Source organism: Symphalangus syndactylus, chromosome 12 (genome assembly GCF_028878055.3).
Source record: "Symphalangus syndactylus isolate Jambi chromosome 12, NHGRI_mSymSyn1-v2.1_pri, whole genome shotgun sequence".
Lineage (NCBI taxonomy): Eukaryota > Metazoa > Chordata > Mammalia > Primates > Hylobatidae > Symphalangus > Symphalangus syndactylus.
The window spans coordinates 142,415,378-142,439,255 of record NC_072441.2 but is presented as its reverse complement, the minus strand read 5'-3'; the positions used below and the strand labels follow the sequence as shown (position 1 = coordinate 142,439,255).

Genomic DNA, 23,878 nt, shown 5'->3' with positions numbered 1-23,878 from the left:
CATGTTGCCCAGGATGGCCTCAATCTCTTGAACTCGTGATCCACCCACCTTGGCCTCCCAAAATGCTGGGATTACAGGCGTTAGCCACCACACCTGGCTAATTTTGTATTTTTAATTGAGATGGGGTTTCACCATGTTGGCCAAGCTGGTCTTGAACTCCTGACCTCGGGTGATCCACCTGCCTCGGCCTCCCAAAGTGCTGGGATTACAGGCGTGAGCCACCACACCAGGTGGTGAGAGGGTCACTTGAGTACAGGATGTCAAGGCTGTAGTGAGCCATGATCATATCACTACACTGCCTAGAGTGCAAAAGAGGGCAACAGAGCAAGACCCTGTCTCTAAAAAAAGAAAAAAAGAAAATAAAAGAATGCCTACTTAATTTTGTGTAAATACCAATTTTTTTTTCTCCCTCTTGTGTTTTTATAGCTTCACAGTTGACTGCAGGCATTCAGCTTTCTCTGGCATCATCTGGCATGAGTAAAATGCTTCCTTCAGTTTCAACCACAGCTATTCAGGTTTCCTGTGCTGGTTGTAAAAAAATTCTCCAGAAGGGGCAAACTGCTTATCAGAGGAAAGGATCTGCTCAACTTTTCTGCTCCATACCATGCATCACTGAATACATTTCATCTGCCAGTTCACCAGTTCCTTCTAAGAGAACTTGTTCAAACTGCTCAAAGTATATAATTCTAAATTATGCCCCCTTTTATTTCCCTACCTTGTTCTTGATCATAGTCTTAGTTGTAATTTCTACATTTTCCTTTTTTACTTTTTGAGACTGAGTTTCACTCTTGTTGCCCAGGCTGGAGTGCAGTGGTGCGATCTCGGCTCACTGCAACTTCTGCCTCCTGGGTTCAACCGATTCTCCTGCCTCAGCCTCCCAAGTAGCTGGGATTATAGCCATGCACCACCACGCCTGGCTAATTTTGTATTTTTTAGTAGAGATGGGGTTTCACCATGTTGGCCAGGCTGGTCTTGAACTCTTGACCTCAGGTGATCCGCCCGCCTTGGCCTCCCAAAGTGCTGGGATTACAGGTGTGAGTCACTGCGCCTGGCCATTTTCATTTCTTTTGAAGACATGTCGTCTTGGTTTAGTAAAAAGAAGTTTTTTCTACTTTTAGTTCCTCTGATGGATTCTCTAGAAATATTTTTTTTTGCAGAAATTAACGTGAAAAGTACTGTTTCTCTTCACCTTTAAGAGACTTCCAAAACTTTTTTTCCTACTCTTTTCATTTGAAATTCTCTGTAAATGGGATTATTGTTTATCCATTCTGTTCTATTTAACTGTATAGGGAGCAACCTACTAAAAAATTAATCCTATGACAGTTAGTTTGGATTTTCCAAGATGTGGAATAATATTTCTTTTATAATGGTAAATGAAGTGATTCTTTTGAAAAATTGATGGCCATAGATAAACCTACATGTCTCTATGTAATCTTTTAAAAATTTGTGTGAGAATGTGTGAAGAATCAGTGTCATTTTGGCTTTGAGAGTCCTAAGGCAGTATAATTATGGTTGTTAGCACTTAGGATATGCTAATTTTTAAATGTTCTTGTTCAGAACAAGAAAATTCATAGGCAACCACAGTGCTTCTAAATATAACAAATTTCTTTCAAATAATACTTGTTTTGGACTCAGGTTGCCATAATTTGAATTTTGCTTCTTCTGTTTAGTTATATTTTACTACTCAAAGTTTCATCCCTGAGTTGCTAGATCAGCATCACCCAAGAGTTTGTTAGAAATGCACCTTCTCAGGCCGGGTGTGGTGGCTCACGCCTGTTATCCTAGCACTTAGGGAGGCCGAGGTGGGCAGATTGCCTGAGCTCAGGAGTTCGAGACCAGCCTGGGCAACACAGTGAAACCCTGTCTCTACTAAAATACAAAAAAATTAGCTGAGCACTGTGGCATGCACCTGTAATCCTAGCTACTTGGGAGGCTGAAGTAGGAGAATTGCTTGAACCTGGGAAGCTAAAGTTGCAGTGAGCTGAGATCGGGCCACTGCACTCTAGTCCGGGCGACAGAGTGAGACTCCATCTCAAAAAGAAAAAAAAAGAAATGGGGTCTTACCCAGACCTGCTGATTCAGAACTGCATTTATCCCCATGTGATTCCTATACATGCCAAAGTTGGAGCAGTATTGAGAACTTCTTTGTTACTTAGTATGTTACTTAATATTCGTATCTGTTTTTGGTAAAAAGAATTATGAGCATTAAATAGTATATTTAAGTGGTCAGAACAATAGCATGTAATAAGAACTCAATAAATGTGAACTATTATTATTCTCTTAACAAACTCACAAACCCTTTTGATGGGTTTGCTTCAGCTCCTCTGGCTGCTGCCTCAGTTATTATCTGTTGCGTCAGGTCTTATTCCATGGAACGTTACTTACCATTCTCTTTTGCTTTTCAACCCTTCAGTACTATACTAGTCTTTTGTCTTTTTACTTTTTTGCTATGGGCCATATAGTACTCTCTTCAGCCTGCTTTCTCTCCCTGCAGAATCATAAAACTGGAAGGGACCTTAGAGACTCACTACACATCTTCAGCAGATGTCCCAGACAGATTGAAAAAGGCTGAAGCAGGAAAGATTTAGTGTGTAAGTTCTCCTAGGCATGGAAATCCAATATGAGTAAAAATCTGAGATAAGTTTTACTTCCTCTAGAATAAAATTTTTTTATAAAAAAATATTATAGTGGGTAGAAAGATGGTAGTAAATTTTAGGCTGGGAAAGGCCATCTGTGATTCAGAGTAGACTGCTTTTTTCAAAACTTAAAAATTCCACATTAATTAGCCTTTTATATAAATTTTAGCTAGTCTTCTGGGGTTTTTTATCTTCCAGTGAAACTATCTTGAACGGAAAATAATTTTCAGTTATTTATTTATTTTTGCAGAGACAGAGTCTCACTATGTTTCCCAGGCCGATCTTAAACTCCTGAGTTCAAGTGATCCTCCTGCCTTGGTCTCCCAAAGTGCCAAGATTACAGGTGTGAGCCACCATGCTGATTTTCAGTTTTGTTTGTTTTGTTTTGTTTTGTTTTGTTTTGTTTTTTGTTTGAGACGGAGTCTCATCTCGCTCTGTCATCCAGGCCAGAGTGCAATGGTGCAATCTCGGCTTACTGCAACCTCCACCTCCTGGGTTCAAGCAATTCTCCTGCCTCAGCCTCCGAAGTAGCTGGGATTACAGGCGTGTGCCACTGCGCCCAGCTAGTTTTTTTATTTTTAGTAGAGATGCAGTTTCGCCATGTTGGCCAGGCTGGTCTCGAACTCCTGACCTCAGGTGATCTGCTTTCCTCGGCCTCCCAAAGTGCTGGGATTATAGGTATGAGCCACCACACCCTGCCTGATTTTTAGTTACTTTTTAAGATTTCTTTTGTAGGAATGATTTAATATCTGTTTTGAGTCAATGCACTTTTTGTTCTATTTCATGGACCAAATGGAAGATCACTTTGAAGATGACATTTTAAATCTTATTAGAAAGATGCGATTTGTGGGCCAAGCAAGGTGGTTCACACCTGTAATCCCAGCAATTTGGGAGGCCAAGGCAGGAGAATCACTGGAGGTCATGAGTTCAAGACCAATCTAGCCAACACCGCAAATCCTTGTCTCTACTAAAAATATAAAAATTAGCCAGGCTTGGTGGTGTGTGCCTGTAAACCCAGCTACACCAGTGACTGAGGCAGGAGAATTGCTTGAACCCAGGAGATGGAGGTTGCAGTGAGCTGAGATTGTGTGACTGCACTCCAGCCTGGGCAACAGAGTGAAACCCTGTCTCAAAAAAAAAAAGATGTGACTTGTTCTTGGGAACTTTGTATTTAAGAAGTGTCATTTCTTCACTTTAGTGTCTCAGTTGGAACCAACCATGAATCCTGAATGCAATCAATAAAGTCCAAAATAGGCCCCTGCACTGAGGTTTATTTATCGGAAAGTTGTTCCTAATTTGTTGGCGTTTCTTTTTTTTTTTTTTTTTTTTTTTTTTTGAGACAAGGTCCCTGTCTGTCACCCAGGTTGGAGTGCAGTGGCACCGTCTTGGCTTACTGCAGCCTTGACCACCTGGGCTTAAGCAATACTCCCACCTTTACCCTCCCGAGTAGCTGGGATTGCAGGCACATGCCACTCTGCCTGTCCAGTTTTTGTATTTTTTTGTAGAGATGGTTTCACCATGTTGTCCAGGCTGGTCTTGAACTCCTGGGCTCAAGTGATCCTCCTGGCTTGCCCTCCCAAAGTGCTGGCATTATGGGCGTGAGCCATGGTACCCAGCCAACATTCTTTTTTTTTTTTTTTTTTTTTTTTTTTTGAGGTGGAGTCTCACTCTTTTGCCCAGGCTGGAGTTCAATAGCGTGATCTCAGCTCACTGCAACCTCCGCCTCCCAGGTTCAAGCGGTTCTTCTGCCTCAGCCTCCCTAGTAACTGGGATTACAGGTGCCCATCACCATGCCTGGTTAATTTTTGTATTTTTAGTAGAGATGGGGTTTCACCATGTTGGCCAGGCTGGTCTCCAACTCCTGACCTCAGGTATCTGCCTGCCTCAGCCTCCCAAAGTGCTAGGCTTACACATGTGAGCCACCGTGCCCGGCCAACATTCATTTTTCAATTTTTTATAAAGCTTTAGTGGATTCTTATAAGCCAGCAATCTAGTATGCTGATAGCAATAAAAACTAGGAAGCATTTTCAGACTTCCATGCGTTGCTGATGTAGTTTCTTCTTCCTCCCTTCCCATCTGGCTGGTGTCTTTATTCTGTCTGAAAGGTATGCCTCCAATATCTTTACCTTTTGTCTATTCCCACACCATTCCTCACTCTCCTCTTACAACCACCCGCCCCCCAAATTAATTCTTCTGTGGTCTGTGATTTTACAGTGTTGTGTTCATAACTCCCAAAACATTGATCACAAAATACTAATGTTTTTAAATATTTTTAGTAGAGACGGGGTTTCACCATGTTGGCCAGGCTGGTCTCGAACTCCTGACCTCAAGTGATCTGCCCACCTTGGCCTCCCAAGATTAAAGGTGTGAGCCACCGTGCCCGCTATTAGGTATATTGATATTTTCTGTAGTGGCAGTTCTCAAACTTTCTGGTCTCAGGACTTCTTGTACCCTTAAAAATTATTGAACACCCAAAGAGCTTTAGTTTTGTAGATTATGAATATTAACTGTATCAAAAATTAAATGACATTTTGAATGAAAAATACCCATATTTTTAAAAATTGATAAGTATCATTGTTTTATCAGTTTTGCAAATCACTTTACATCTAGCTGGATTTTTGTATCTGTTTCTGCCTTCACTTTATTGCAAAATGTTGTTTTGGTTGAAGTCTGAAGAAAATCTGGCCTCACAAATAGGTGATTGGAAAAGGGGGGAGTGTTTTAGTAGCCTTTCAGATCGTTGTGGGCGTTCTTTGATACTACAACCGAAAATCAAGTGGTAGTTTCTTAAAGGCTAGTTGCAATGTGGGATCAAACTTTTTGTACCATGTGGATCAGTGAACTTTTTGCACTCTGTTATGTTAAAATTCATTAATCTATCTTGTACTTCGAATGGATCTTTTACCCGTGAATGATTTTTGTAATATGCTATTGTAATTTGGAAAATATTGGTTCACCGAGTTCTGCAGATCTTCTAAATGTTCTCATATTTTATTATGCAGTATTTTAAAAATCACCACTAATCTCAGAAAAGTTTTTAAGTTTTGGGTATCGATCAAGTTGAAGTTGGAAGATACAAGTTTTTCAAAATTCCAATTATCACTTGAAAGCCAAAGTTTTATTGTTGGCGATAAGTACTGTCAGTCATTTTACTTGAAGTGATAGTCTCATTTTTTTCATTTTCAAGAAAATATCTGCAGATACCCACTTCTGGATAATAGTTTGTCTTTATTTACAGTAAACTGTTTACAGTACTTTCAAGTAAAAATGTTTTCCTTGAAAAAAGTGGCTAATTCATTTATAACTCAACATTTCCATATGGGCTTTTCCTTGAGACAACCATCATCCTTTGGTGTGCAGAAGTACTTTATGCTTATGTCCTATGTTGTCACACGGAATTTTTTTTTCTCACCCTACCACTTGGCCAAGACAGAATATTTTTTAAATGTACTTAAGGATGAAGTTTAAATAATTTAAAATATTTCGCTGTTTCATTGAGTACTTCCTGAAGTGAAACTGATACTTTAAAAAGAATTTTTTTTGGCAGTGAACGTATAGCAGGGAATAACATGAATATTAGTACATTTTGGTGCCACTGCCTTGATTTCTGCTAAGGCTCTGACGGTTTTACCCACCATTGCTTTTTTTCTTTTCCAAATTCATTGAAGTGAAATTTGTATACGAAGAACTTAACCATTTCCTTGACATTTAGTATATTCATAATGTTCTGTGACTATCACTTCTATCTTTTTTTTTTTTTTTTTTTTTTGTGAGACGGAGTCTCGCTCTGTCGCCCAGGCTGGAGTGCAGTGGTGCGATCTCAGCTCACTGCAAGCTCCGCCTCCCGGGTTCACGCCATTCTCCTGCCTCAGCCTCCCGAGTAGCTGGGACTACAGGCGCCCACCAACACGCCCGGCTAATTTTTTGTATTTTTAGTAGAGACGGGGTTTCACCGTGTTAGCCAGGATGGTCCTGACCTCGGGATCCGCCCACCTCAGCCTCCCAAAGTGCTGGGATTACAGGCTTGAGCCACCGCGCCCGGCTATCACCTCTATCTTGTTCCAAAACATTTCCATCACTTCAAAGTAAAACACCTTAAACACTAAGCAATTTCTCCCAATTTCCCTCTCCCCTCAGCACCTGTTAACCACCAGTATGCATTATATCTGTAGATTTTATCTATCCTGAATATCTCATGTAAGTGGAACCATATATGACTTTTTTGTGACAGGGTATTATTACTCTGTTTTTCAGGCTAGAGTGCAGTGACTTTTTGTGTCTGGTTCTTTCCCTTAGCATGATATTTTCAAGGTTTGCCCATGTTGTAACATGTATCAGTACTTTCTTCTTTTTGCTAATAGGCAAATAATATTCCACTGTATGTATGTAACACAATGTGCTTATTCATTCATTCACTTACTGATGAACATTTGGGCTGTTCTCATCTTTTGACCATTGTGAATAGTGCTGTTACGAATATGCATGTACGTATGCTTGTTTGAGTACCTGTTTTCAGTTTTTTTGGTGTTTACCAAGGAGTGGGATTGCAGGGTCCTACCATTAGCTTTGCAACATCAACACAGTGAAAAAGCAAATAACATCTTATTATGAAAATAGTTTTGATCTTGGGGACTCCCCCAGGGATTTGAAGACCATATTTTAAGATTCTCTGTCCTGTAGATTCTAGAGTTGCTCGTGTGAATATGTGATCTCTCATCATCCCTCGGTTTTCACTAGCACCACCTAATAATACAGGCTGGCTAGTCTCCAAAACTACACCTTCAAAGTCAGGCATGGTAGGATTATGTGCCTGTAATCCTAGCTACGTGGGAGATTGAGGTGGGAGAATCTCTTGAGCCCAGGAATTTGAGGCCAGCTTGAGCAACACAGCAAGACCCTATCTCTTAAAAAAAACAAAACTGCACTATTAGATGTGCTTTATATTCTGTAATGTATAGATGAGAAAATTAAAATTTAGGGAGTATAAATGTGACAGAACTGGATACCAAATTCAGGTTTTCTCATTTCAAGGCTAATGTTCTTACTCTATTTTGAGAGGTCATTTCATTTATAAAGAGAAAAGTTATAATTGTGTTTAAAGTGTTTAATGGTGTCCTTGTTATTTATTCTTAGAGACGTTTTAAATCCAAAGGATGTGATCAGTGTCCAGCTGGAAGACACTACCTCTTGCAAAACTTTTTGCAGCCTATCTTGTCTTTCATCATATGAAGAAAAAAGAAAACCATTTGTTACCATATGTACTAATAGCATTTTGACCAAGTGCAGCATGTGCCAGAAGACTGCTATTGTAAGTTCCAATTATAACCTTTACAGGGATTCTGATGATTCTGCTTAAATATCAGAGTTTTTACTGAATCTTTTTATTAAATCTTAGATTCAGTACGAAGTAAAATACCAGAATGTGAAACATAATCTTTGCAGTAATGCCTGCCTTTCAAAGTTTCACTCTGCTAACAACTTCATCATGAACTGCTGTGAGAACTGTGGCACTTACTGTTACACCAGCTCTAGTCTGTCTCACATACTTCAGATGGAAGGACAGTCTCATTACTTTAATAGTTCAAAGAGTATTACAGCATATAAGCAGGTATGAATAAAGACCTATTGTTTCTTCTATTAACTGGCCTATGAATGGTTTCACTCTAGGAAAATGTGGGAATTAGTTTTTGGTACCCTTTGGTATAATGTTGGTAAGTTGATGAAGATGAAATAGAAGGCTTTTTACAGTTTCTTCTTGCATAAGAATTCATGATAAATGCTATATGGAGATTTTCCTAAATAATCTCAGATTGATTATCTCACCTTAAAGAAAAGGCAAGCAGGCTGGAGCGGGTTTATAAACTAGATATAAGTATAGCAAAAATAACAATAGTCTGCTGGTCAATAAAACCCAAACACAAAAGTATTTTTGTTTTTATTTTTATTTATTTATTTTATTTTATTTTATTTTATTTCTTTTTTTTTTTTTTTTTTTTTTTTTTTTTTTTTTTTTTTTTTTTTTTTTTTGGTGAGACGGAGTCTTCCTCTGTCACCCAGGCTGGATTGCAGTGGCGCAATCTCGGCTTACTGCAAGTTCTGCCTCCCAGGTTCACGCCATTCTCCTGCCTCGGCCTCCCGAGTAGCTGGGACTACAGGCACCCGCCACCACCACGCCTGGCTAATTTTTTGTATTTTAAGTAGAGACGGGGTTTCACTGTGTTAGCCAGGATGGTCTTGATCTCCTGACCTCGTGATCTGCCCGCCTTGGCCTCCCAAAGTGCTGGGATTACAGGCATGAACCACCACACCCGGCCTTATTTATTTTTTGTGAGACGGAGTCTCGCTGTCTTGCCCAGGCTGGAGTGCAGTGGCACAATCTTGGCTCACTGCATCCTCTGCCTCCCAGGTTCAAGCAATTCTCCTGCCTCAGCCTCCCAAGGAGCTGGGATTACAGGCGTGAGCCACCATGCCCAGCTATTTTTTTTGTTTGTTTATTTTGATTTTTTTGAGACAAGGTCTTTGTCAGCCAGCTTGGAGTGCAGTGGCAATCATGGTTCACTGTAGCCTTGACCTCCTTAGCTCAAGTGATCCTCCCACCTCAGCGTCCTCAGTAGCTGGAACTACAGGCACATGCCACCACACCTGGCTAATTTTTAATTTTTTCGTAGAGACAAGCTCTTACTATGTTGCCCAAGCTTGTCTTAAAACTCCTGAACTCAGCTGATCCTCCTGCCTTGGTCTCCTAAGGTGCTGGGATTACAGATGTGAGCCTAGCCATGTTTTTGTTTGTTTTTTTTTTGTTTTGTTTTGTTTTTGAGACGGAGTCTCGCTCTGTCACCCAGGCTGGAGTGCGGTGGCGCGATCTCGGCTCACTGCAAGCTCCGCCTCCCGGGTTCACGCCATTCTCCTGCCTCAGCCTCTCCGAGTAGCTGGGACCACAGGCGCCCGCCACCACGCCCGGCTAATTTTTTGTATTTTTAGTAGAGACGGGGTTTCACCGTGGTCTCGATTTCCTGACCTCGTGATCCGCCCGCCTCGGCCTCCCAAAGTGCTGGGATTACAAGCGTGAGCCACCGCGCCCGGCCCATGTTTTTGTTTTTAATTCCACGTGTTTAACTCTTACACCAAACAATGCAAAGATGAATCAAGAATGTCACACGTGGCCAGGCATGGTGGCTTACACCTGTTATCTCAGCACTTTGGGAGACCAAGGTGGGAGGTTCAGTTGAGCCAGGAGTTCAGGACCAGCCTGAGCAACACAGCAAGAACCTGTCTTTAAAAAAACAAACAAAAAATATCACATGCTTTTTCTGAATCAGTCATAGGAGGAAATAATCCAGTGAGATTAGTATTATTTGTCCCTATTTCTGATAGGCAAGCTCTGGGTGGGTGCTTCTGAGAGCAGAGAAAGAGCAAATGAGATGAGGTGGGACTTCCTAGTTATGTTGCTTGTTCATATCATGTTTTGAGAACCAACTCTATCCCTATACAGACTTCCTTAAAAACAAGCAGTTGTCCGGGTGCGGTGGCTCATGCCTATAATCCCAGCACTTTGGGAGGCTGAGGCTGGCGGATCACCTGAGGTCAGGAGTTGGAGACCAGCCTGGCCAACATGGCGAAAACCCGCCTCTACTAAGAATACCAGAATTAGCTGAGCATGGTGGCAGGCGCCTGTAATCCCAACTACTTGGGAGGCTGAGGCAGGAAAATCTCTTGAAGCTGGGAGGCGGAGGTTGCAGTGAGCCGAGATGGCACCATTGCATTCCAGACTAGGCGACAGAGTGAGACTCCGTCTCAAAAAAAAAAAAAAAAAAGGCAGTTGAAGATGGGAGTCAAAACAAGCCATAATTCAAATAGATCATTTATGACTCACATCTTTTCTATGGCCCCCATCTTGAGAGTATCCTGCCTTGGGACCAGAATGGAAAGCACAGAAGACTTCTCCCAAAGGCAGGAAATAATATTCCTTTTTTTTTCTTTCTTTCTTTTTGACACTCAATAAATAGGCCTTGTTCTGGGTTGTTTTATTTGTTTTTGTTTTTGTTTTGTTTTGTTTTTTGAGACGGAGTCTCGCTCTGTCGCCCAGGCTGGAGTGCAGTGGTGCAATCTCGGCTCACTGCAAGCTCCGCCTCATGGGTTCACGCCATTCTCTTGTCTCAGCCTCAGGAGTAGCTGGGACTACAGGCACCTGCCACCACATCTGGCTAATTTTTTGTATTTTTAGTAGAGACGGGGTTTCACCATGTTAGCCAGGATGGTCTCGATCTCCTGACCTCGTGATCCACCCGCCTCAGCATCCCAAAGTGCTGGGATTACAGGCGTGAGCCACCGCGCCCGGCCGGCCTTGTTCTGTTTTTAAAAGCCTGTATGCCGGGCACGGTGGCTCACGCCTGTAATCCCAGCACTTTGGGAGGCTGAGGCGGGTGGATCACAAGGTCAGGAGATTGAGACCATCCTGGCTAACATGGTGAAACCCCGTCTCTACTAAAAATACAAAAAAAAAAAAAAAAAAATTAGCGGGGTGTGGTGGCGGGCGCCTGTAGTCCCAGCTACTCAGGAGGCTAAGGCAGGAGAATGGTGTGAACCCGGGAGGCGGAGCTTGCAGTGAGTCGAGATCGCGCCACGGCACTCCAGCCTGAGCGACAGAGTAAGACTCCGTCTCAAAAAAAAAAAAAAAAAAAAAAACCTGTATTGAGTACCCAGTTTTTCAGCTTATGTGATGGGGCAAGACTGATTTGGGTAAACGAGTTAGTTAACAAGCACAACCTAACACTTTCCCCTTGCATCTGAATGTAAGACATCATGTGACAGTGATAATGGAGTAAATCTACAATGTTAGTGAACTATAATCCAGAATTAGAAAAATGTCCAAATATGTGAATCTAAAAATGGGATAGCTTTTTATTTTAAAAAAGTGGATTATTAGATGTAATTGTAATTATTTTGGCCATATGTTAATAGAATATATTAAGTTAGCCTTCCCTTATGAATATTAAACTAACTTAATTATAAATTATACCACTATTGGGCCAGGCACGGTGGCTCACGCCTGTAATCCCAGCACTTTGGGAGGTCGAACGGGAGGATCAGTTGAGGTCAAGAGTTCAAGACCAACCTGACCAACATGGTGAAACTCCATCTCTACTAAAAATACAGAAATTAGCTGGGTGGTGGCACACACCTATAATCCCAGCTACCCGGGAGGCTGAGGCAGGAGAATTGCTTGAACCTGGGGAAGGTAAAGGCTGTAGTGAGCCGAGATCATACCATTGCACTCCAGCCTGGACAACAGAGCAAGACTGTCTCAAAAATAAATAAATAAATAAAAATAAATTATGCCACTATTGTTGCTTAATGTTAAAGATTAGTGAATTGTTAAGATTTCTCAAAATATAAAAGTTTTTCATACTAAGGATAAAAATAGAAATTTTCAAAATTATCCTTTTTGTTTTGTTGTGCCTTTGCCAATATCCTGTTCTCTCACAGAAAAATAAAACGTATATGTATTTTTTTGTCTTTGTACTTTGGTGGGTTTTGTTTTGTTTTTGTTTTTTTGAGACGGAGTCTTGCTCTGTTGCCCAGGCTGGTGTGCAATGGCACTATCTCAGCTCACTACAACCTCCGTCTCCCAGGTTCAAGCAATTCTTCCATCTCAGCCTCCCAAGTAGCTGGGGTTACAGGCGCACACCACCATATCCAGCTAATTTTTGTATTTTTGTAGAGACGGGGTTCCACCATGTTGGCCAAGCTGGTCTTGAACTCCTGACCTCAGATGATCTGCCCGCCTCAGCCTCCCAAAGTGCTGGGATTACAGGTGTGAGCCACAGCGCCCAGCCTGTCTGTGTACTTTGCATCTCCAAAAGCAGTTTTATTCCATCGGTGATTTTTTTTTTTTTTTTTTTAGACTGAGTCTTGCTTTTCCACCCAGGATGGAGGCTGGAGTGCAGTGGTGTGAGCAAAGCTCACTGGAGGCCCAACCTCAGGTGTTCAAGCAATCCTCCTGCCTCAGCCTCCCAAAGTGCTGGGATTACAGGCAAGAGCCACCACACCCAGCCTGATGTATTATTTTTTCTTTCTTTTTTTGAGACAGAGTCTTACTCTGTCACCCAGGCTGGAGTGCAATGGCATGATCTCGGCTCACTACAACCTCTGTCTTCCTGGGCTCAAGTGATCCTTCCCACCTCAGCCTTACAAGTAAATGGGACTACAGGTGCACGCCACCACACTAGGCTAATTTTTTGTTTTTATTTATTTATTTATTAGAGATGAGTTATCACTGTTTTACCAGTCTGGTCTCAAACTCCTGGGTTCAAGTGATCCTCCCGCCTCAACCTCTGAAAGTTGAGATTACAGGCGTAAGCCACTGTGCCTAGGCTCTGACATATTCTGAAATCCAGGAATATTGGTTCCTGTTTGACTAGAAAGAATAGGTGGTGAGCATAATCTTTATAGTAATGCCTGCCTTTCAAAGTTTATATCCTTTCTTTTGCACAGTTACTACTTACTGAACTTAAAATACTCTATACTTTCTATTGCTTGTATGGTGCTTTCTTACAATATGCTTGTAATTTTTAGCATGAAGTTAGCCTAGAAAAACAGTGATTCCCACAGTATCTTGTAAGGTATGTTAAGCGCTCCTTCCTGGCTCCTCCTCAGCATCGGTAGACATCTTCCCAAGTTAATTCCCAAGCTGCCACTGAGGACAGATCTATAACTATATAAGGCCTTTGTTTATCCAGTAGGCTTTGACTGCCTGAAATGAACTTCTGTGACCACTTTCTTCATTGCTTTCTTTTTTTTTTTTCCTTTGAAATGGAGTTTTGCTCTTGTTGCCCAGGCTGGAGTGCAGTGGCACAATCTCAGCTCACTGCAACCTCTGCCACCCAGGTTCAAGTGATTCTCCTGCCTCAGTTTCCTGAGTAACTGTGATTACAGGCGCTAACCACCACACCTAGCTAATTTTTTGTATTTTTAGTAGAGACGGGATTTCACTATGTTGGCCAGGCTGGTCTCGAACTCCTGACCTCAGGTGATCTGCCTGCTTCGGCCTCCCAAAGTGCTGGGATTACAGGCATGAGCCACTGCACCAGCCTTATTGCTTTCATATGTATTATTATTATTGCTGTTAAATATATCTGATAAATAACAAAAATCATTTTCAAATTTGCCAATATTCTTTATTTTAGTTATTGCAATCTGTAGTGTCTTTTTTTTTAAGAAAATGTAGAAACTATCTTAGTTGTTATTCTTTTTAATATTCCAACTAAAAGCAGTGGTAATAGATAGGTTCTTCTTCATTAATAATATATCATATACTAGGAATATGAATATTATTTTAATCTCTAAACAGAAACCTACCAAACCACTTATATCTGTTCCTTGCAAACCATTGAAGCCCTCAGATGAAATGATTGAGACTACCAGTGATTTGGGGAAGACAGAGCTTTTCTGCTCTATTAATTGTTTCTCTGCATACAGCAAAGCTAAGATGGAATCTTCTTCAGGTAATGTTTGTTTAGCAATTGTAGGGGTTCAGTAATTATTAATAAATAATATTATTTGACTTTATAACCTTGATTCATTTTCAAATTAAACTGACTTTTAAAAGTCAAAACAATCTAAACTTGTTGCAAAGAACTATTTTTCAGTATTTTTGTATAAAAGGAAGGCTACTTTACCACCAGAGATTTAATATTTGTAGGCCAAGCACGGTGGCTCATGCCTGTATTCCCAGCACTTTGGGAGGCCAAAGTGGGCAGATCGCCTGAGGTCAGGAGTTTGAGACCAGCCTGGCCAACATGGCGAAACCCCGTCTCTACTAAAAATACAAAAAAATTAGCTGGGCGTGTTGATGGGTCCCTGTAGTCCCAGCTACTCAGGAGGCTGAGACAGGAGAATCATTTGAACCTGGGTGGTGGAGGTTGCAGTGAGCTGAGATCACACCATTGCACTCCAGTCTGGGCAACAGAGTGAGACTCCATCTCAAAAATAATAATAATAAAAATTGAAAGATACATGTCTTTTTTTAGATTATATAGTAAATGAACATATGTATGTTTACATCAATATATATTGAGCACCTACTGCAAAACATGGTACATAGGAGGCAATTGATCAATATAGAGTTTAATACATTTACAAGACTGCTTTTATTAGAATATAGAATGTTTTACTTAGCCCTGCTTTGTAAAAACAAGAGTTTTCATTACATTTTTCACATGAAATAGAGGTGATTGTAAATGCTTTAAGACTCAATAATAAAAAAGCACAAATAATCTGAGCCAACTAAGTATTCTATCAAAAAGCCTCATGTAGGACCAGTGGTGCTATTTACATAGACCGTAGAGTGACTAATGCCTCTGGGATTTGTAAGTCACACAAACTGGCTTGTTACAGAAATTTCTGCAATAATAGCTTGGACACCAACCTAGCGCTCCATTGATGTTAAGGTTTATGAATCCTGGAAGAGTTTGAAATAGATGCCCATTAGGAGATTGTATCAGAATCTCTTTTCTTCCTGAGTAATTTCACAGAAAAATTTGCCCATAATTTTAAACAAATTCTTTAAAAGGACTGGGAAATTGTGTACAAAGGTAAAAGACATAAAATGTTGGAGAAGTGTAAATTTTCAGTGTAGTGTTGTAATTATAAATACGATAATAAAAAACCTGGCTATTCCTAAGCCCTAATAAAAATTACTTCAGTACCTACCAATTCCTTAAGCTATTAGATGCTTGCATTATTTCTTGAAACAGTATTACTAAACAGTACTTTCTGATGATTGATTTTGCCTAGTTTATAAGAAATCTTTTTATTTTTGTCAGTAAATGTTGTTTCTGTGGTGCATGATACTTCAACAGAGCTTTCTCCAAAGAAAGATACGACTCCAGTTATAAGCAATATAGTGTCATTGGCAGACACCGATGTTGCCTTGCCCATCATGAACACTGATGTCTTACAAGGTAAAAGTTGATGTTAAGATATTTGACGTAAATATTGTTTTGTCATACTTGATAAATCTGTCTATATGCTAAATTTTCTGTTTCTTATATGAAATAATCAATTAGTTTATGATGCTATTTTATAGGTTATAGTATATAAGATCTTGAATTTATGCTCTATTTTAACAGATACAGTTTCCTCAGTAACAGCAACAGCAGATGTCATTATGGATGTAAGTTTTATTTTAACTTTTTTTTTTACCACTTTTTTTAATAAGCAGTTTTTTTTTTTTTTTTTTTTGAGACAGAGTCTTGCTCTGCCACCCAAGCTGAAGTGCAGTGGCATGATCTCAGCTCACTGCAACCTTTGCCTCCTGGGTTCAAGCGATTCTCCTGCCTCAGCCTCCTGAGTAGCTGGGATTACTGGCACCTGCTCCCATGCCCAGTTAATTTTTGTATTTTTAGTAGAGAAGGGGTTTCACCATGTTGGCCAAGCTGGTCTCGAACTGCTGGGGTGATTCACCCACCTCGGCCTCCCAAAGTGCTGGCATTACAGGCATGAGCCACCGCACCTGGCCCAGATTTTATATATATATATATTATATATATATATATAATATGTATATATATAATATATATATTATATATATATACTATATATATAATATATAAAATATATATACTATATAAATATATATACTATAAAAATATAAATTATAATATATAATGTAATATAAATATATTATATATCATTTGTTATATATATTTATATATTTAATATATATAATATATTCATATATATTGTGTGTGTGTGTGTTTGTAGATTGTTTAAACAGAAGTATTTTTTTCCTCTGGGTTCTTCTTTTAAAAAAATACACAATTTGAGTCATCTGAGCAATAAAAATTATTTTTATGACAATTACATACCAAAGGGTCCTTCAAACATTTAATGCTGAATCTAGATTACAAGTAAATAAGTTATACGTAATTGTTAATGTTTCCCCCTAGTGGAGCTCATACTGTAACTCAGCCATTTATTTTACTATGTTATTAGAGTAGATATATTTGATATTTTAATTAATTTTTGAAAACTGTTAAATGTTCTTTTCTCATTTTCTCCCAAAGCTTTCTAAGAGTTCACCTAGTGAACCCAGTAGTGCTGTTGCTAGTAGTAGTATGGAACAGCCAAGCGTTTCACCATCTTCATCAGTATTCAGTCAGCATGCAATTGGTTCCAGTATAGAAGTACAAAAAGACAATATGAAATCTATGAAAATAAGTGATGAACTATGTCACCCAAAATGTACATCCAAAGTACAAAAAGTTAAAGGTAAATCACGAAGTATTAAAAAATCTTGTTGTGCAGATTTTGAGTGTTTGGAAAACAGTAAAAAAGATGTGGCATTCTGTTATTCATGCCAGTTGTTCTGCCAAAAATATTTTAGCTGTGGAAGAGAGTCATTTGCAACCCATGGAACTTCTAATTGGAAAAAAACCCTGGAAAAATTCAGAAAGCATGAAAAAAGTGAAATGCATTTGAAGTCATTGGAATTTTGGAGAGAATACCAATTTTGTGATGGAGCTGTCAGTGACGATTTATCTATTCATTCGAAACAGATTGAGGGAAATAAAAAGTACCTAAAGCTTATAATTGAAAATATTTTATTTCTTGGAAAGCAGTGTTTACCCTTAAGAGGAAACGACCAGTCGGTTTCATCTGTAAATAAAGGCAATTTTTTAGAATTGTTAGAAATGAGAGCAAAAGATAAAGGAGAAGAAACATTTCGACTTATGAATTCACAAGTTGACTTCTATAATAGTACACAAATTCAAAGTGATATTATTGAAATAATAAAGACTGAAATGTTGCAGGATATTGTGAATGAGATCAATGACTCCTCAGCGTTTTCAATCATATGTGATGAGACAACCAATAGTGCCATGAAAGAACAGCTTTCAATTTGTGTAAGATACCCACAAAAATCATCAAAGACTATCTTAATTAAGGAAAGATTCTTGGGTTTTGTTGATACTGAGGAGATGACTGGGACCTACTTACATAGGACTATCAAAACTTATCTGCAGCAAATTGGAGTTGATATGGATAAAATACATGGCCAGGCCTATGATAGCACCACTAATTTGAGGATAAAATTTAATAAAATAGCAGCAGAATTCAAGAAAGAAGAACCAAGAGCTTTATACATACATTGTTATGCACACTTTTTGGATTTATCAATAATTAGGTTTTGTAAAGAAGTAAAGGAACTCCGAAGTGCTCTAAAAACGCTCAGTTCTTTGTTCAACACTATTTGTATGTCTGGGGAAATGTTGGCAAATTTTCGAAACATTTGTAGGCTAAGTCAAAACAAAACATGCAAGAAACATATATCACAATCATGTTGGACAGTCCATGATCGTACATTACTGTCTGTGATTGACAGTCTTCCAGAGATTATTGAAACATTGGAAGTTATAGCAAGCCATTCTTCAAATACAAGTTTTGCTGATGAATTGAGTCATTTGCTGACATTGGTTTCCAAATTTGAATTTGTCTTTTGTTTGAAATTCCTGTATCGAGTGCTGAGTGTTACAGGAATTCTTTCCAAAGAGCTTCAAAATAAAACCATAGACATTTTTTCTTTGTCTTCAAAAATAGAAGCAATTTTGGAATGTTTATCATCTGAAAGAAATGACATATACTTTAAAACAATCTGGGATGGAACAGAGGAAATATGTCAAAAAATAACCTGTAAAGGTTTTAAAGTTGAAAAACCTTCTCTTCAGAAAAGAAGAAAAATTCAGAAATCAGTAGATCTTGGCAATTCAGATAATATGTTTTTTCCTACTTCAACAGAAGAACAATATAAAATTAATATCTATTACCAAGGATTAGATACTATATTACAAAATTTAAAGTTATGTTTTTCAGAGTTTGATTATTGCAAAATAAAGCAAATTTCAGAACTGTTATTTAAATGGAATGAACCATTAAATGAAACAACAGCAAAACATGTTCAGGAATTTTATAAACTTGATGAGGACATTATCCCAGAACTTAGATTTTATCGACATTATGCAAAGCTTAACTTTGTCATAGATGATAATTGCATAAACTTCGTCAGTCTCGGCTGTTTGTTTATTCAGCATGGTCTTCACAGTAATATTCCTTGTCTCTCAAAGCTATTATATATTGCTTTGTCTTGGCCAATTACTTCAGCAAGTACTGAGAACTCATTTTCTACCCTGCCTCGTCTTAAGACATATTTATGTAATACCATGGGACAAGAGAAGCTTGCTGGCCCAGCCCTAATGGCTGTTGAGCAGGAATTGGTAAATAAACTAATGGAGCCTGAAAGACTCAATGAAATTGTGGAAAAGTTTATCAGTCAGATGAAAGAAATATAATACTTGCTCATTTGAACTTACCTGAATGACTTGTATTTCCATTGGGATGTTTTTATTTCAAAATTGTTCAAAATTCAAAAGACACAGAATGATATACAGTGAAGTCTCCTTCCCTCCTTTAGAACTCATTTTCTCTTCCCAAAAAGTGTTATCTTTTCCTTAAATATCCCTCTAGAGATATTTTTCCTAAGTGTTATTGTACGGTGTATACTGTTCTTCAGATTGTCTTATCTGTGTAACATATTTTTGAGATTGTCCCATGTCGTTACATGAAGAGTTCCTTGATTCTTGGTCTATAACTGCAGATGTTATTGTATGAATGTACCATAATATATTTGAGCAATCCCTGCTGACATTTTTTTCTAACCTTTTGCTATTATAAATAATGATTCATTTTATAACCTTTTATATAGGTCACATTGCACATGAGTGAGTTACTGTAAGCTGGAAATCTAAAGTTAGAATTACTAGGTTAAGATATGTGCATTTTTACTTTTGATAGATATTGGCAAGTTGCCATCTATAAGGATTGTGCCAATTTACAGTCCCACCCACAGTGCATGAGAGTGCCTATTAAATCTTTGTAAGTTTTATCAAATGTTTTGATCTTTCCCAAGCTCTTACTTTAAAAATGGCATTTTAATCTCAGTAGAATTTTGTATATTCACTTAAGAATAAGGTTGGGGACTGGCCATGGTGGTTCAAACCTATAATCTCAGCACTTTGAGGGCCTGTGCAGGAAGGAAGATCACTTGAGGCCACGAGTTCAAGATCAGGTTGGCAGCATAGTAAGACCTCATCACTACAGTTTTTTTTTTTTAATTAGCGAAGTGTGGTGGTGCATACCTGAAGTCCCAGCTACTTGGGAGGCTGAGGCAGGAGGTTTGCTTAAGCCCAGAAATTTGAGGCTGCAGTGAGCCATGATTGCACCACTATGCTCCAGAGTCTAGGCAATGGAGTGAGACCTTATCTCTTTCAAACAAACAAGAATAAAGTTAGGTATCTGTTTATTTGTTTGAGCCATTTGTATTTCCTTTTTTGTAAACTGTCCTGTTTAAACGTTAAAATCACTGCTGTGTTTTAGGTTTATACATCTCAGCTGGATGGCACAATAAATTATTAAGCCACATTATGAAAATATAACTATATTTAAGTAACCTCCAAAGAAAAGACTATTTCTTTATACTTCAAAAAAGTTTTTTTTTGTTTTTGTTTTGAGACAGAGTTTCGCTGTTGTTGCCCAGGCTGGAGTGCAATGGTATGATCTCGGCTCACTGCAACCTCCGCCTCCCAGGTTCAAGTGATTGTCCTGCCTCAGCCTCCCAAGTAGCTGGGATGACAGGCACACGCCACCACACCTGGCTAATTTTTGTATTTTTAGTAGAGATGGGGTTTCACCATGTTGGCCAGGCTGGTCTTGAACTCCTGACCTCAGGTAATCTGCCCATCTGGGCCTCCCAAAGTGCTGGGATTATGGCATGAGCCACCATGCCCAGCCAGAAAAGTTTAAATAACAAAGAAAATGTGATATTCAAAGATTTGAAAGAATTAAGTGGTGTATATATCTAGGCCTGGAATTTTTTTTTTTTTTTAAAGACTATTTCTCTGGCACTTTTTTCCAGCTGTTTCTCCTTTCCCTCTCATCAATTTTGATAACTTGTACTTTTTCTAGGAGAACATCCATGTCATTGAGGCTTTCTTTCAAATGTATTTGCCTAGAGTTGTAGAAAATATTCTCAGTATCTTCTATATACCTGTTTTACTTTCTTTCTTTCTTTCATTTTTTAAGATGGAGTCTCGCTCTGTTGCCCAGGCTGGAGTGTACGGTGATGTGATATAGGCTCACTGCAACCTCCACCTCCCGGGTTCAAGTGATTCTCCTGCCTCAGCTTCCCAAGTATATGGGATTACAGGCACCCACCACCACGCCTGGCTCATTTTTTTGTATTTTTAGTAGAGATGGGGTTTCACCATGTTGGCCAGGCTGGTCTCGAACTCCTGACCTGAGGTGATCCACCCACCTTGGCCTCCCAAGGTGCTGGGATTACAGGCGTAAGCCACCATGCCCGGCCCTAATTAATTGATTTCCACCTTAAAAAAGAGAAAACAGGCCTGGCGCAGTGGCTCACACCTGTAATCACAGCACTTTGGGAGGCCGAGGCGGGCAGATCACTTGAGGTCAGGAGTTCAAGACCAGCCTGACTAACATGGATAAACCCCATCTCTACTAAAAATATAAAATTAGCTGGGCATGGTGGCACATGCCTGTAATACCAGCTACTTGGGAGGCTGAGACAGGAGAATAGCTTGAACCCCAAAGGCTGTGGTTGCGGTGAGCCGAGATCACGCCATTGCACTCTAGTCTGGGCAACAAGAACGAAACTCCATTTCAAAAAAGAGAGAAAATAGGCTGGGGACGGTGGCTCATGCCTATAATCCCAACACTTTGGGAAGCCAAGGCAGGCGGATCACAAGGTCAAGAGTTCAAGACCAGCCTGGCCAACATGGTGAAACCCCATCTCTACTAAAAATAAAAATGAGCCAGGCATGGTGGTGGGTGCCTGTAATTCCAGCTACTCAGGAGGCTAAGGCAGGAGAATCACTTGAACCCAAGAGGCAGAGGTTGCCATGAGCCAAGATCGTGCCATTGCACTCCAGCCTGGGCAACAAGAGTGAAACTCCATCTCAAAAAAAAAAAAAAAAAAAGAAAATAGAAGACAGTTAACTCTAGTATTGAATGTTTGTTGCATATATTTTCATTCTTTTAACGGAAATGCTTAAGGCTATGAACTTTCCTCTAAAGTCAGCTTGGTCAACCATGTGTTTTTTTCATTTTCATCATTTTCTAGCTGTTTTTATCTTGTCATAAAATCAAGAAGTTGGGCCAGGTGCGGTGGCTCACGCCTGTAATCCCAGCACTTTGGGAGGCCGAGGTGGGCGGATCACGAGGTCAGGAGATCAAGACCATGGTGAAACCCCGACTCTACTAAAAATACAAAAAATTAGCCAGGTGCAGTGGCAGGCACCTGTAGTCCCAGCTACTCAGGAGGCTGAGGCAGGAGAATGGCGTGAACCCGGGAGGCGGAGCTTGCAGTGAGCCAAGATCGCACCACCGCACTCCAGCCTGGGCCACAGAGCGAGACTCTGTCTCAAAAAAAAATCAAGAGGTTGGTGTTCTTGTTTTCATTTTGAAGTGTTTTCTATTCTTTGTAGTCTATTATACAGCCAATAATGTAAAAAATAAACTTACATTGAGTATAACAGCTATCTTTGTTGAATGCCTATTAGCCTATTAAGTAACCTAGTACTTCCCTCAGTGTTTTACATATATTATTTCATTTAGTTCTCACAACAACCTATTATTTTACAGAGGAAACTAAAAAAACAGACATTATAGATTACAGAACTAATACGGGTGAAACTGGATTTGCACCCAGGTAGTCTGACTCCAAAGCCCATGCTATCAATCACCATGCTCTACTACCTCTTAGACAACCATTATCACTTATAAATATTCCTAAGTAAAAGATTACCAGAAGTCCATTAAAAAATAGATGGCCAGGCGTGGTGGCTCACACCTGTAATCCCAATACTTTGGGAGGCTGAGGCAGGTGGATCACCTGAGGCCACGAGTTCAAGACCAGTCTGACCAATATGGTGAGACCCCCCCATCCCTACTAAAAATACAAAAAAATGAGCCAGGCATGGTGGTGCACACCTGTATTCCCAGCTACTTGGGAGGCTGAGACGGGAATCGCTTGAACCTGAGAGGCAGAGGTTGCAGTGAGCCAAGATCGTGCTACTGCACTCCAGCCTAGGTGACAGAGTGAGACTCTGTCACAGAAAAAAAAAAAAAGTAGATGTCAGAAATAGTTGTGTCGTTTTTGTTAATCTCCCCAAATCTCTTCATGAAAACAGCAACTAGGAGAGTTAAAGCAGAAATCCATGCACAGCATCTACTGCTAATCTTTGTGACAAGGTATCTCCGCAATCCCAAAATATGATCAGATTGTGACAAACTCAAAAGCAGCTATAAGATCTGCTTGGGACATCTGTGTGGAAAGCTGTGGAGGAAAGGCAATGGGACATCTGATGGCATTAAGAATAGGAGAGCCCCCAAGTCAACATGTTTTCACTGGAAAGCATGGTAGGCCAAAAATAAAATTTTAAAAATTGGAACCAGGTGTGGTAGCTCAGGCCTGTAATCCCAGCACTTTGGGAGGCTGAGACGGGCGGATCACGAGGTCAGGAGATCGAGACCATCCTGGCTAACACAGTGAAACCCCGTCTTTACTAAAAATACAAAAACATTAGCCGGGCGTGGTGGCAGGCGCCTGTAGTCGCAGCTACTAAGGAGGCTGAGGCAGTAGAATGGTGTGAACCTGGGAGGTGGAGTTTGCAGTGAGCCGAGATCGTGCCACTGCACTCCAGCCTGGGCGACAGAGAGAGACTCCGTCTCAAAAAAAAAAGAATAAGTTTCTCTTCCCTCTTCATTGAGAATTCTGCCCCGGAGGTCCAAAACATCTATTTTGTGTGCCCTTCCCCAGCTCCTGGAGCAGCACCCTTGGAAGTATTGCCTACTCATCAGGGCTGAGAATCCTTCATTTTTGACTTGGCTTTTTTCGCCCTTTGGGAGATAAAGGTCCCTTTCCACCCTCTTTACTAATGCTCTGTGCGCTAGGCCTTATCCTTGGGGTCATCAGCTCCTTGGCCATTTCTATGTGACTTCCCCCTCCCATCTGAGTTCCAGCTTCCTCTGGGCTCCAATCTCCAGTCCCTGGCAGAGTGACCAAGGGGCTCTGGCCCAGGATCCCCAACACTGGAAGGCAGCTCCAAGGCAAGAAGAGAATTGGGCGTCGGGTGCGCACCTGGCAGCTCAGGAGTCGGGGCTCC

The 23,878-nt window shown here is 40.0% G+C and overlaps 1 protein-coding gene across 11 annotated transcripts in view; it reads left to right on the top strand.

The window, feature by feature from the left end:
* ZMYM1 (zinc finger MYM-type containing 1) overlaps positions 1–22,246 on the top strand; it is a 40,382-nt gene extending 18,136 nt beyond the window's left edge. For 3 of the 11 annotated variants that reach the window (XM_055254690.2, XM_055254692.2, XM_055254693.2), the window contains 7 exons: positions 427–676; positions 7,770–7,944; positions 8,032–8,244; positions 13,987–14,140; positions 15,461–15,598; positions 15,767–15,810; positions 16,703–22,246. In XM_055254690.2, coding sequence (XP_055110665.1) covers positions 427–676; positions 7,770–7,944; positions 8,032–8,244; positions 13,987–14,140; positions 15,461–15,598; positions 15,767–15,810; positions 16,703–18,985 — 3,257 coding nt within the window. In that variant the 3' untranslated portion in view covers positions 18,986–22,246. Of the gene's footprint in view, positions 1–426; positions 2,592–7,769; positions 7,945–8,031; positions 8,245–13,986; positions 14,141–15,460; positions 15,599–15,766; positions 15,811–16,702 lie in introns of those variants that run through there. The other 8 variants (XM_063627885.1, XM_063627883.1, XM_063627880.1 and 5 more) reach the window with 6 other exon arrangements.
* The last annotated feature ends 1,632 nt before the right edge of the window (positions 22,247–23,878 follow it).